General features: G+C 48.1%; 1 protein-coding gene across 1 annotated transcript; it reads left to right on the top strand.

Annotated features, from left to right (window-relative positions):
- The first annotated feature begins 1,081 nt into the window (after positions 1-1,081).
- LOC131688262 (uncharacterized) lies at positions 1,082-1,548 on the top strand. The gene is made up of 2 exons (XM_058972451.1): positions 1,082-1,099; positions 1,156-1,548. The coding sequence occupies exons 1-2, from the start codon at positions 1,082-1,084 to the stop codon at positions 1,546-1,548; spliced, it is 411 nt and encodes a 136-aa protein (XP_058828434.1).
- The last annotated feature ends 13,898 nt before the right edge of the window (positions 1,549-15,446 follow it).

The following is a 15,446-nucleotide window of genomic DNA, read 5'->3' as shown; positions in this document are numbered from 1 at the left end:
AACTAAATCCCATAAATTCGTTACGCACCCTTAGCACGCATCCTGTACTATGGCCGAACTAAAACTTTTGGAATAATCGCATATTTGGCATAAGGTTTGAGCAGCTAATTATCATTCCAAAAAAGTCAAGATTTGTACCGGTCTAGTGAGCATATTATTATATTGTCTATGGATACTGGCACCAGTATCAAAATTTCTCATATTTAAATTCTTCTGCTTTGGCAATTTGATGTAAATCAATTAAATATACAGTTAATGACTAAAAACAAGCTAAATATTATGTTTTACTTTGAGAAAATAGAGAAACAATAGGGAGCGCCTATACGAATGAGTATAAATACCGGCTAACAAAGAAACCACCACATGACATTGAATCCGACCGGATCAATTTAAGGTTTTTGCATAGTCTTCAAACTGCCAATCGGCTTATGTAATTATATTGCGATTCTTTTCCAAACTCCACATCTTGATTGTTCGGTCATACGCGCCACCAAAACGCGCCGATTCAAGGTGCATCAGTACAAATGAAAAAAAAAAAAACGTTTCGATGTTCGTTTTTGTTTCGTTCGCATTTGACCAACAACTAAGGTTATCTCGGAATTGACAATATGTCACCAAAAGCAGGAACGTGATCCACTATCGCAATTGCCAATAGCCGTAACACATGCCGTATGCCCTGAAGGGAGGAGGCAGACGAGCAGCTGGTCACGAATCGAGGGCTTAATACCTGCTGCGGGTCGATAGCGATTACAGACCATGCGTAAGAACTTGCGTGGGAGGAATGATATTATTAGCGCGGAATATCAATGAGGTGGGAGGCAGTGCGCTAACTAATGAGTATTCCGGTAGTGCAACTTGTTTTCGTCAGTTTCGTGCATGTGCGGACGAATTTGGCGCAATTACTAAATACGCCTCGCTGCATTCGGTAGGTACTGTGGCAAAATGTATCAATTGAATGTTTGAACCGCATGGCAACGTGATTTCATTTGATTAGTGTCGTCGGCGATGAATAGTGGCGAGTGCAGAGAACGCGAATCGTTAATCTTTTTGAATAGTTCTGGCATCGCGTGAGTGAGTGAAAATGAGATTAGTGTTGAAAGTGAGTGTTGATGAAATGGGAATTATATTTGCAATACAGCAGTATCAACCTTTCAGATCCTCGTTTCGGTTGTACTATGGACAACGGTTGCGGAAGGAAATTTTATAAACCCACCAAATTTCTACAGCTTGGATCTCAAAAATTTTCAGTACTTCAAGTACCCGGGACGGTTAACTCCGCACGGCGTGCGTCCAATCTACCCAGAACCGTCTCTAGCCCAGCGAGTGAAGGCTATCTATCGGTACTTTCGTACCGTATATCTGGGACATCCTATTCAACGGAATATCTACAATATCCCGGTCGATCCCAAGCGGGGACTTCAATTGCGAGCGGCCTATCAGCGGCAATTCGGTTACCGGGGTGAGAATTTGATTGCTCTAATCGGCAATGGCCATTCGCCGCAGGAGCTACGATACTATGGAGCTATTGGACGTGATTTTAGTAAGTAGTGGCTAGACAAAGACTGTGTAAGGTAGTCTATAGGTAGTGTGGAATTATTTAGAATAATAAATAAATTAAATTGCTTATTTCGTCTTGTTTTCCGGTAGTGAAATAAGGACAGCAGATTAAAATTACCTAACGTTAGGTTTTTTGAGTGCAGAAAAAATGATCAAAAACACCCTGAGCAGGAAAAAATATGTGTATGTATACAGTAGACTCTCCAATCCAACTACTTAGTAGATAGTTCTTTCAGTAGGGTTACAGAAATACTCCTCGACACAGTACTGTCCGGCGCGCTGGTGACCGACAACCCACGACTCGTGGTGCCTCGTTGCGGTCTACTCTGTCTAGTAGAAATAGACGGGTTCGAGTTTTTAGACCCGAAACCCGGATGCGGTTCTGTAAATTAAAACTTCTCCGGTTCGGGTAACGTTCCGGGTTTTTTTTTTGAATTTTTCGGGTTAGGTCCGGGTTCTTGAAATTTTAAACGTCCGTGGTTCCATTGTGATTCGAATGGATGACACATATAACCATACTAAATTTTACCACCATTGAATCACTAGAATTCGTCATATTTTCTGATGCTCAAATATTGTATTTTTTATACATGTTTGTTTGAATCTGTCATCGTTACGCCTTTTGTTTCCTCATGCGTTAGCCGCCGATTCATCCTACTTTCCGGTTAAGATAACAACGATTTATAAGTTTCTCAGAACATTTAAAAATTCGACGTTCAATATTTGTAAACCTAAATGCGAATTCTTCACGCAAGTAATTCATTTTGCCATAGGCAGATATCACTGGGCGCTTCCCTTCCCAGTAAACAAAAATGCAGCTAGGCAGGTTAAACTAGGTGCTGGCAATCGGTAGACTATTGGAACTTTGTTCTAGGCTACTTGCCGTTTGCTGTAAAAGTACTATGGATTATGTTTCACCTTCAGGTTCGAGTGATTCTATAATTCTTAGACGAGCCTTTGATCCAGCTCGGACGCCTAAAATTAAAAATCTTTGGGTCTTTGTTTGGCTGATTCTCCATATTAACAAGTCCGGTTCAGATCGGGTTTCTCAAAATATAAATTTTCTGGCTCGGGTCGCGTTCGGGTTTTTAAATTTTGAAATTCTCGGATTCGGGTCGGGCTCGTGTTTTACAAAATTTCCATTCTCGGGTTCGAGCTCTTCAATTTTAAATTGGTCGGGCTCGGGTTTTTCAATTCTCAAGTTTTTGGATTCGAGTCTGGTTCGAGTTAAAAAAAAATTGAAACCCGACCATCTTACGCCGACGAAGAGTTCCCCGCCAAAAGAAGTTCTCCCGATACCGATTCTTCTTTTGTTTTTGCTATATTTCTATCGGGCCAACCGGTAGTGTGCCGTGGTCGGTTCGGCGATTCCGGGTGGATCGTGGCGTCCGGTTATCTGGCGCTTCGACGACTCATACCCGGTGCTCTATCGCACAGTGCTTTCTATTGACTCACTTCGGCAGGTTTGGAAGCTTTCCTTTTCCGTATTGTCCCATTCCTGCCACCACCTCGACATCGAATCGATTCTCACCATCTGCTTCACGTTTCTGGTGCTTCTCCGAATGTTGCACTCGATATCCTCCCCCAGGGTGATGCAGATGGGGATCATCCCGGCAACAACGCATGCTGTCTCGTACGATTTTATTCTGCACCCGCTCGCGACTCGTACGGCTATCATCCGGAAACGAATTTCTGTTCAGCTTTTCGCGGTGTCGCTTGGTTTTCAGCGCAGCACTCCAGACAGGAACCCCATATCGGAGTATCGATTACGAAACAGTAGATAGCCGACGTCTCGTGCTGCTTCTCGGACCACCGACGTTTGACATAACTCTCGCTATTGCGTTCATTGTCTTCGCTGACTTTTCGCAGACGCATTTGACGTGGTTGTTGAAGCTCAACCGGTCGTAATTTATCTCTCCCAATTGCTTCACTGCACGCTTCGAAGCAATCACGTGCCCTCCGACGTTGATCTGCATCCGTTGAACCCCTTTGCAGTTGCTGACCGACAACACCTCCGTCTTGTGATGATTTATCTGCAGCTTGACTCCGTTCATTCAGTTCTCAATCGCGTCCATTGTCTCCGCCAAAGACACCTCCACTTCTTCAAGTTTCTCACCCATCACCGCTAGTGACACGTCGACCGCGAAACGAACGATTTTCGCTTTCCTGGGCAGCCGCAGTGTTAGGACCCTATTGTACATCCCGTTCCAAAGAGTTGAACCGAGAATGGAGCTCTGAGGAACAGCCGATGTCACTAGCATTAACTTCTGCCCTTCGTTCGTCTCGTACAGCAGCACTCTGTTCTTGGAGTAGCTCTTAAGAATCCGGCGTAGATAGTCGGGGATCCTCATTCTGTGTAGCGCTGCGGCGATGGCTCTCCAGCTGGCGCAGTTAAATGCATTTTTCACACCTTTCGTGATCACAGCACAGCATCGATCTCCTCTTCGCTTCCATTTAGTTGCCTTCTCCGCACCCTCGAGCACTGTTTGAATTGCATACACTGTGATGCTCTTTTGCGAAATCCGAACTGCATCTTGAGCAGTTCGCGGTCGCCCTCAGTGTACTTCGTCAGCCTGTTAAGAACGATTCTTTCCAGAAGTTTTCCGAGTATATCCCACAAACAAATAGGCCTACACGAGACCAGATCGACCGGTAGCTTCACTGGCTGGCAACAACACCAGCTTCTGTACCTTCCACATATCGATGAAGTTGCCTTCAGCTGCGGCAGCACCATCCTGAACATGTCTGGATCGTAGCTTTCAGCACCACGTTTGGTATTCCATCAGGACTGTGGGCTTTCTTTGGTTTGCATCACTTCGATGCTTCTGCAAGTACATCGTTAGTCACTTATCGATCGCCCATGTTTGCTCCTTCTTCTTCGCCGTACGGTGTCGGGGGCCTGGTACTTGGATCGTGCTTCAGGAGGAAGCGTTTAACGAAACCCTTGGCGTCGACAGATCCTTCATTTTAGCCATCACGCCTCGGTACGCATCGCCCTAGGGTATCTACTTCTACTTACTAAGCTTGATCTCCCTTTTAAAGCGGCCCTATCTTTCTGAAACGCTATCTGGCTCCGATATTGCTCCTTAAGCCTGCCTGGTGGCTCTGAGAAAAACAGCGAGTAGCGTACTAAGCATCTCGTTCCACCAATACTGGTCGATTGCGTGGCTCAAATTTTCGCAGAATTGTTGCGTCACAAGCTGTCACGATCCTTCTTGTTAGATCAACCACATTCCACGAAGTGATCCCGGTTGGAGCCTTTTGTCTTCCGCTTTCTCTCGCCGCTCATTCTTCTCCGTACTGCAGCAGTGTTCTATACGGTAGCGCGGTATAAGCTATGCGAATCGGTAGCGAATCGGCTATGTGTATACTTTTCGCATACTCTTCAATCAAGTAGAAGTCACGACTAATGACTACCTATACACTTTCGGCCGCTAACTTAACTCCGCTAGCGAATGACGGATCCCAATAGTAGCATGTCTGTAATAACATACGTACATGGAACTATTGAGATCCAGAGCTACAGGTCCAAAGCCCTGGTAAAGGAGGATGGTTGTGATGATCCGGGCCGAGATCACCACGTAAAGCAAGGTAGGGCATAACCCCAATTCCAAGGCGTGAAGCGACCCGTGCCGAGGGATGAGTGATCGAGGGGGTGAAAAAGATGCTCGATCGTTAACGGAGCCTGTGGGGTACCTGGGCAACCCCCACAGTAAGCGTCCCTTACCACGCTAATGCGGAGCTCTGGCGTGGCGGACATATATTTCTCGCGCTACTCGTGGGAATTTTCATGGAGCAAAATAAAAATAATAAAAATAAACAGACGGAGGTGCCAAACCCCTTCGCAAGAGGTGGTTTGGCGAGGTCTCCCCCCCGTGGGGAGAGTAGTGGAACGATGAGTGCTGTACTCGAAAGCACCAGTGACCCCCCAGCAGCGGTAGGCAATACCCCTACCAATGCATCGGAGGGGCCAATAGCTGCGATGCGCAAAGTAGCGAAGCAACTCGATGCTATAATCGACTTCGCTAGCGCAAAGCAGAACATAGCCAAGGAGTTGAAGTTGAGCCTTCTGGAGCTCCGGAAAGCTGTTCGTGTCGCAAGACAGGAACAGCAGGCATATGTTGAGAGGGTGGAATGTCGGGAGAGGCCCGACAGAGAAACCCAGACAGTGGCCTCCAATAGGGAGGAAAGAGAGAAGGTTAATAGAGGTTCACAGACAGTGGCCTTTACCTTCTATGGAGCAGCCACGTCGATCGGAGCGGCGACCGAGTTCCCCTCGAAGGGAAAGGGAAAGGGCAATCGCAAGACGGCATCGAATGCGAAGCGCCCTAGGAAGTCGCCAGGAGAGGGTGCCAAAACCGACACCACTCGGCGTGCAACCGTCAAGGCCAAACGCCGCCTGGGTGAGGTAAGCGAGGGCGAGAGTGACCTCGCTGTGGAGAGCGATGGTACCAGCAACCCGACACGACCGGGGCAGGGGGGCTCAAACCCCTGGACGCTGGTTACCAAGAAGAAGCCGGCACCGAAACCGGAGGTACCGCGGCCTGCGAGGAAGGCCAAGGACAGAGGCGAAGCCTTGTGGTTAAAAACCGACAAGGACAAATACGCCGATGTCCTTAAATCGATGAAGGCGGCCGAAAGCCTCTCGGCCCTTGGGCAGGATGTGCGTAGCGTAAGACGCACCAACACGGGAGAGATGCTCCTGGTGCTGAAGCGAGGCGCACAATCAAGTGCAATATATAAGGCCTTGGCTCAAGAGGTCCTTGGCGAGGGCGCCCAAATCAGGTCGCTAGGTGCGGAATCAACTCTCCAGTGCAAGCACTTGGACGAGTTCACGACCGCAGAAGACGTCGTCGCAGCCGTCAAGGAGCAATGCGGCGTCACAATCGAGCGGGCCTCTGTGCGATTGAGGGACGGACCCTCTGGCACCCAAGTAGCCTACCTCAGGCTACTGAATGCGGATGCCAAAAAGGTAACCGAGAAAGGGAAGCTGAAGATCGGCTGGTCGGTATGCCCTATTAGTATACCCCAGCCGCCTTCAGTGGACAGGTGCTATCGGTGCCTAGAATCCGGCCATAAAGCTTACGAATGTAAAGGCCTAGACAGGAGCAAGCTATGTCGTCGATGCGGCGAGGAGGGGCATAAAGAGCGGGGGTGCACTAAGGCATATAAGTGCCTTATCTGCACCAGCAAGAAGCAAGCCCATAAACATGCTATGGGCGGACCTTCGTGTCCCTTCGGCGAGTTAAATAAGAAGAAGCCGTGAGAGTCACACAGCTAAATCTTAACCATTGTGCAGCAGCCCAACAGCTGCTGTGGCAGTCGGTCTCGGAGTCGAGGACAGATGTCGCCCTCTTATCAGACCCGTACAGCATCCCTGCCGGCAACGGCAATTGGGTGTCGGACGGGTCTGGAATGGTGGCAATCTGTACAACGGGAAGGTTCCCGGTTCAAGAGGTAATACACCCCTCCGCCGAGGGTGTGGCGATTGCCAAGATCAATGGTGTGTTCTATTGCAGCTGCTACGCCCCACCAAGGTGGCCAATAGAACAGTTCTACCAGATGATCGACAGGCTCTCGTCGGACCTCGTGGGCCGGAAACCGGTAGTAATAGCGGGAGACTTCAACGCTTGGGCAGTGGAGTGGGGCAGCCGCTGTACAAATAGCAGGGGTCAAGCGCTAATGGAAGCGTTTGCGAAACTCGATACTGTGCTAGCTAATGATGGCTCCGCTAGTACATTCCGTAGAAACGGAGTGGAGGCGTGGATTGATTTGACCTTTGCCAGCCCGAGTCTGGCTCCAGGCATGGAATGGAGGGTAGACGAAGGCTACACCCATAGTGATCATTTAGCAATCCGCTTTAAGATCAACTATGGTGTGCAGCATCCGAGGGCGGGAGATCCCTGTCAGGTAAGCGGGTGGAAGTCCAATCACTTCGACAGCGAAGCTTTCACCGCGGCCCTGGGACTGGAGGCCAACACCGACAGTCTAAGCGGGGATGCGCTGGTAGCTGTTCTATCACGCGCGTGCGACGCCACTATGCCGAGAAAAACACTGCCAAGAAACGGCAGATGCCCGGTATACTGGTGGAGTGCCGAGATTGCAGCTCTACGGTCAGCCTGCCTCAGAGCTAGACGTAGGATGCAAAGAGCTCGCACCGAGGATGCAAGAGAGAACCGCCGTGAAGTGTTTCGAGCTGCGAAATTAGCCCTTAACAAGGCTATAAAAAGCAGCAAGAGAGCGTGTTTCGACAACCTGTGTGAGAGTGCCAACGCGAATCCGTGGGGTGACGCCTACCGGATTGTGATGGCCAAGACCAAAGGGGGCTCCTCACCCCCAGAACGGTCTCCGGACCGGTTGGCAACGATTATCGAAGTACTCTTCCCGTCTCGAGCCACAAGCCCCTGGCCACCTGCACTACGAGACAGTGCGGGCACGGTCGAAATGGTGGCTCCAGTGACGAACGAAGAACTACTCGCAGTGGCTAAATCCCTAGCAATGAACAAAGCTCCAGGGCCGGATGGAGTTCCGAACAACGCTCTCAAGGCAGCGATCATAGCGAACCCGAACATGTTCAGGCTAGCTATGCAGAGATGCCTTGACGAGTGCCGTTTCCCCGATAGATGGAAAAGGCAGAAACTGGTGCTGTTGCCGAAGCCCGGGAAGCCGCCAGGCGACCCATCGGCGTACAGACCAATCTGTCTGATAGACACGACTGGCAAACTGCTTGAGAGGATCATCCTCAACAGGCTCACCCCGTACGCGGAAGGTACGGACGGTCTGTCAAGCAACCAGTTTGGCTTTCGGAAGGGTAAGTCCACAGTGGACGCTCTCAACTCAGTGATAAATACTGCCGAGATAGCGATCCAACGAAAAAGGCGAGGTATTCGATACTGTGCGTTAGTGACACTTGACGTGAAGAATGCATTCAACAGCGCAAGCTGGGATGCCATCGCGCTCTCGTTACACCGGCTTAGCCTACCGGTGGGTCTGTACCGGATCCTGGAAAGTTACTTCCAAAACCGCGTACTGCTATACGAGACCGATGCCGGTCAGAAAAGGGTTCCGATTACCGCCGGAGTCCCGCAGGGCTCGATCCTAGGCCCGGTGCTATGGAACCTCATGTATGACGGGGTTCTGAGACTGAAGTTCCCTCCTGGGGTCAAGATCGTCGGCTTTGCCGACGACGTAACCTTGGAGGTCTACGGGGAGTCAATTCCTGAGGTAGAACTAACCGCAGAACACGCGATTAGCACGGTGGAGGAATGGATGAGCGCGAGAGGCCTGGAGCTCGCTCATCATAAGACGGAGGTAGTTATCGTCAACAACCGCAAGTCGGCACAACATGCAGTTATCCATGTGGGAGAAGTCGCGATCACTTCACAGCGAAGTCTGAAGTCTCTCGGAGTCATTATAGACGACAAGCTGACCTTCGGCAGCCATGTCGACTATACGTGCAAGAGAGCGTCGACTGCTGTTGCGGCACTATCGAGAATGATGTCCAACAGCTCAAAGGTGTGCGCCAGTAGACGTAGGTTACTGGCAGGCGTTGCCGTATCTATCCTCAGGTACGGCGGCCCGTCATGGTCAAGAGCACTGAGGGTAACCAGTTACCTACAGAAACTGGAGAGCACCTACCGCGTGATGTGCCTCAGAGTGATATCTGCCTACCGCACGGTATCACACGATGCATCCTGCGTGATAGCGAGCATGATGCCAGTCGGGCTGGTCATTCGGGAAGATGAGGAGTGCTTTGAGCTACGTGGAAATAGGGGAGCCCGCGAGCGCACCAGGGTGACCTCGGTCGCCAGATGGCAGCGTGAGTGGGACAACTCCTCGAAAGGTAGGTGGACCCACCGGCTGATACCTAGCATATCGAGCTGGGTGGGAAGACCCCATGGGGAAGTTCACTTCCACCTGACACAATTCCTGTCAGGCCATGGCTGTTTCCGTCAGTACCTCCACAGGTTCGGACACGCGGAGGTCCCAGTCTGCCCGGACTGCCCAGGTGTAGATGAAACTGCCGAGCACATACTGTTCGTATGTCATCGGTTCGACGTCGAAAGAAGAGCAATGCTTGACGTCTGTGGCTGGGACACAACCCCGGATACCCTTATCCAGCGGATGTGTCAAACGGTGGAGAAGTGGAACGCAGTCTCGGCTGCTACCATCCAGATTGCCAGTAGGCTACAGGTAATCTGGCGAACCGAGCAACAGACGGCGGGCACGGCTAACTAGTGATTGGTTAGTTGGAGCGAAAAAGGCCAAGCGCAAAATAAGAGAGTGAATGGTCTGTTCATGCCGAGGTAGGTTGGCGCAGCGAATGGCAACCGCGTAAGGGGTAAACCCAGCCACCCCGAAGCAAGACAGAAGAGTGAGTGTATAGGCGTATAAGTGGACTGCCTCATGCCAAGACGGGAGGGTCGTAGCGTAGTATGTTGGAACTAAGCTATCGATGCCTCATGGCGTGGCAGAGGAGTGAAAGGGTGAGCATCCAAGTCAGTCTCACACTGCATGTTAAGGGTGAGCATAAAAGTCAGCCTCACAGGTTGGTAGCAAGCAAGGAATGAAAAAGGTGAGCACAAAAGTCAGCCTCGCATGGTATGTCAGAAGTGGGGCCTAAGAAAAATGTCCCACATGGGATGCCAGAGGGAGTGACAAAGGTACAATAGAGTGGCACGATTGAGAGTGAATCAGGTGATAGGGTGAGCACCCAAGTCAGCCTCACATGTATGGGTAGGGCGAGCACAAAAGTAAGCCTAGCAAGGAATGAGTAAGGTGAGCACACAAGTCAGCCTCGCATGGAACGTAAAAGGTGAGCACAAAAGTCAGCCTCATGTGGGAGTGTTTGAGAGTGAATCAAAGTGTGATTGAGAGAGCACCCAAGTAAGCCTCATACAGGATGTATGATCGCGCGAGTGAGAGTGAATGAGTACATTGAGTACAGCCATCCCCCCAGAAGTAATACCGAGAGGTAGTTCCTGGGAGGAATGATGGCGGAGCCCAATGGAGTTTAGTCGGTATTAATGGCTGGTCACCATTCGAGTCCGACACGCCCCCAGTGCACCCCGTGTGGTAGATTGGACCCTACCGTTAGCACGTGTACTGGGCTAGGACATAAAGGTCTTCTCCATTGTAAAAAAAAAAAAAAAAAAAAAACACTTTCGGCCGATCCACTACTCCAGCATTAGGCTGAACTGCTCCACTGTCAACCTTGGAGGAGCGTAACAGCCGTACCTGACGACGCCATTGATTTTGGCGATCACGAAGCCTTGGCATGAGCGTTCTACCACTTTTTGAATGATGAATCGGCCCATAACTTGTATCACAGCCATTCCCTATTTATCCGCCTTCCAGGTACCGTTATCAGGGATAACGGCTCTGCAGTCAAAGCGACGGCACAGATTGTCGTAGACAGCCACAAGAGTTATCGTGCGGTGTTACAGTGATTCAGATTTATCTGGGTTATCTCCCTTTATGTCGGCTTGCGGTCGCCCTCTTGTAGACAGCGCAATTGAAGCCACCCGCTGGAGTGCAAAGCATGCACCTCGGCATTCGGCAGGAGACGTCTCCAATATTCAGTATGATCCTTGCCAATGCGTTACTTATCCTCGCAGCTTTCTCACATACGTAGTCGACATGGCTGTTGTAATTGTCAACCATCACACCCAGGTATTTCAGTGCACGCATCGATGGGTTCAGTGTCCCCCAACCATGATGACAACGTGCTGGGCCTAGCCTACTCCGATGGAGAAATTTTCCGTCGACGTCGAAAGTTCTCTCGAGACCGTTATCTCGATGCTGGTCGATTAGGTGCCGAGGTCAGTCCGGTGGTTCCGGTGGGAGGATGACTTCCGGTTCTCAGGTACCCCGACCACCTATCGACGACGATGCGTGTGCTAAGTCTAGTCCCCGGCGATAAATCTAGCCCATCCAAGTCGCGCCCAGAGGTCTCCTTTATCTCTCTTCAGCTGATTGACTTGTCGAGTGACAAGGTCGGTTCGGCGATTCCGGTTGGAGTGTAACCCCGCCCCATTTTGTCTTTGTCCGCACACATTCTTTAGATAATATTGTTCAAGTTGACGACCTCACCGATAATGGTTCTCATTTCGTTTTGGTCGTACTCGAATAGCGAATAGTGGACAAGTGTTTCCTCCGCATCACCGCACGATGCAGAACGGCGATCTCGCGTGGCCGAGCCTATTCAAATACTTCTTAAAACAGCCATGACAAGACAAGAACTGTGTCCGACCAACAGGCATGTAATTAGTCGATGGTCCATCTACCGTTTGCAATGATATCCCACCGATGTTGCCACTTTCTTAAGCTATCAGCTCGGGCTCGTTTACGGATTTCTCTCGTGCCTCAATCCCTATAACAATCGCTTTCTTCTTCGAGCAGAACGTTTATGGGAATCGTTCCCGCTATCACGTAGGCTACCACTGACGAGATAGTTCAATACGAGCTAGATACCCGCATGGCCATCAGCCTGATCGTGCTGTTCAACCGAGATGTGTACCTCTACGTCTGTTGTGCCGTCACCCATGCAGGTCCTGCGTATATGAGCACCGCTGTGGAGACACTCACCAGTAGTCTCCTTGTACTGCTGCTGTTCGCCGAATTCTTGAACATGATCCGAGATATCGTCGAGATCACTTTTACGACTCTTCCGCATGCGTGGTTGCTGTGGCTATTAAAACTTAGCCGATCGTCTATTATAACCCCCAGTTGTCTAAATTCCTGTTGATGATATACTCCGACCGAAATTTTCGCCTGCTGCACTGCCTTTCGGTTGCTTAATACAACCATCTCGGTTTTGTGGTGAGCTAATGTCAGCTTCTTCTCATGCATTCAGTCTTCCACAGCATGTACCGCCTCCGTGGCGAGTATTTCCACTTCCTCTACCGAATCGATGATCACTGGGTACACCACGTCGTCCGCAAAACATTCTAAAGAGTTGGACCGAGTATGAAACACTGTGGAACGCCCGCTGTTACGGTTACACTTCTTTTTCCAACGTTAGTTTCGCTAATCAGTTGCCGGCTCTGAAAGTAGCTGCTCAGAATCCTACAGAGGTACTCGGGAAATTTCAGTTTGTGCATCGAATTGGCGTTTACGGTCCAACTAGCGCTATTGAAGGCGATTTTCACGTCCAGCGTAACCACTCCGCAGTAACGGTCTTCTCTTTTGCTTCTGCGCAGCCTCCACTATTTCCACGACCGTTGATAGGCCATTCTCTCCCTCGCAGGGCCGTCGAGACAGGCGTCAAGCCCCAAGGCTTGTATTACTGCCGGGCCCTTTTAAATCTAAGCCCTCTAGTTTAGTATGAGTTAGTACCTCTTCTGCCATTGGAAACTCGTGAGTTCGTGGTTTCTATTAGTCTGCGGTTGGCTCATATTGCCACATCCACAGATAGCGTGCCAGACAGGTGAATTTCGCAAGATTCTTATTCCATGGTATCCAAATCGGGAAAAATTGCCATAGCGATGGGTTTTAGAATTTGCGGATACTCACGAATCAGGAATCAGTAGCGTCTAGCTCAGATGGTACGAATGAATCGTCTTTTCATGATTTTCCTGATGAGAAGGATTGGAGAAGTGGTAAGGTTAGGGGTAAGGAATATACCCAAGCGATCACGAAGCATTATTAAATGACTTGTACTATATTCGCATACAAAACATATTCTTTACGGTTTCATAGTTCTAAAGAGATCATTAAAGCACACTTAGTAGCGGAAAAGACGAAATAATGCCAGAATAGAGCAAGTTCAGAAGCACCTTAATGGCTGTCCGCAATGTTAACGTAGAGCTGTGTTTTTTTAAATAACTTCCCTTCTTTATCGACACAGCATAAGAAAAAAAAAATTACCTTTCGATAACGTACCCATCCTTCGTCTCTTGTTTTGTTTGACATGCCGACTGTTAAAATTGACGATTTAGTGCCTATAGAAATGGAATTAAATCCGCAGTCGAAAACCTCGTCTCAATTTGTTATACGCGTTTGATCGCCCAAGTAACCATACGCACTAATATAAAACTCTAGATTGACTATAAGTTAGCATTCCTATTGCTAACTAGCCGTATACAAGGAAACATTCAGTCTAGCACTATATCGACATACAGAACATAGACATCGTGCTAAAAAACTTTTGAATTTAAATGCTATGAAGTTTTTATAGAAAACTCCAAATGTAAATATAGAATCTTCTTATAGTGCTTTGAGACACCGAACGATAACAAATATACCTATGCGTTCCAATAATCACCTAAACTCGTATGCCTTCCTGTAATAAATGATGATGCAATAAACGTAAAATCAAAATGCAAATTCTGTACGATTCTTCGAAAAAAATCCAGTTGCAAATATAATACACGTTTTCGTAATTTCAACTAACCGTCCAGGTAGAGTTTGGATTAAACCGAATATACAAGCAAATCTCACAGATCAGTGATCAAACGCGTATGCCACTTTGGGACGAGCTTTTCAACTGCGGAGTGAACCCCATTTCTATAGGCACTAAATCATCAATTTAAACAGTCGGCACGTCAAACGAAAGAAGAGCGGAAGGGTGAGTGTATTATCGAAAGTTTATTTTTTCTTTTGCTGTATCGATAAAGAAGGGAAAAGTTGTTTGTGAACGGCTTTATATTAACATTGCTGACAGCCATTAAGGTTCTGAACTAGCTCTATTCTGGCACACTATTGCGCCTTTTCCGGTACTAAATGCGCTTTAATGACCTCTATAGAACTATGAAGCCGTAAAGCATATGATTTGTATGCAAATATAGAACATAACTAAAGCCATTAAATAATGCTTCGTGGTTACTTAGGCGAGGCCCAAAATCACTGTTCTATCTCAATACAATCCACTTTTAGAAAAAAAAAATCCTTGAACGTGCTATAAAATACAAAAATTATCCGTTTTAATCACCAGTTAATTAAAGTCAGTCTACCTTCTCATCTCGCCTAGAGTAGAAACTAAAAATCGTTCCGGTATAGATACACGGCAAAAACGACTGCAGACGAATTGTGTTGCTATTGATTTTTGAAAATTTTTTGTAAGACCAGCTACTCGTAAAGTGAAATAATTACTAAATGTGCAGATTGTGCTCAGTCCGAGAGAAGTTAACGCCCTTGCAAATGCACCATATTAAACATTAAGAAGTCGCGCAGCACACCAACGAAAGCTGCCACGTTAACAACATCATCCCCGTATATATAGGCAAGGGCTCTAAAGAGACGTGCTAACAAGAATTATCCCTTCGCGCCCCTGACATCGTGATTAACAAATGTATGTCATGATACGGAGAAGTGGTTTCCATAAGAGCTGTCAACTCGCATTTTCCCGGGTTTTTGTGATGACAATGCTCCCGTAAAAACAACTTTTTCATACATAACCATTTTACGCGGATCAACCGAAAATAAGACGTCATCAGACAACACTGGTTATGCTACCATGGAGGATTCCTATGCGCGAATTCTACAAAAAGAAACTGCACCACGGAAAACTTTGTGCAAAAGCAGCTAAGAAAAACCCACCTACTATAACCGTAAACAGCACACCGTTATCTTATGCCAAGCCACAAACGGCTAGAAAACGAATATCTACGGATCTGATAGGAACAAATATTCACTCAACAACAATCAAGCCCAGTGACTCCAAGCCAACAACCGGCACCACCAGCAAAGAAGCGAACGTAGAAGAGGACGGATGCGTTTGTCCGTGCGCTCTATTGCTTGCTTCGAAAATATTTTGAATTGGCTTCTCAATATTTTGTAATGTATTCCGTCGATCCAAGCAATAAAACTTGTTTCTAAACTTGTACACAAAGTAGACAACTCCCTTAAGAACGTTTGTTTTAACAAATGTCAACTATTAAATAAAGTTT

The sequence above is a fragment of the Topomyia yanbarensis genome, chromosome 3 (assembly GCF_030247195.1).
Source record: "Topomyia yanbarensis strain Yona2022 chromosome 3, ASM3024719v1, whole genome shotgun sequence".
Classification (NCBI taxonomy): Eukaryota; Metazoa; Arthropoda; class Insecta; order Diptera; family Culicidae; genus Topomyia; species Topomyia yanbarensis.
Note: the sequence above shows the minus strand (reverse complement) of the source record. Positions and strands in the feature narration are given on the sequence as shown.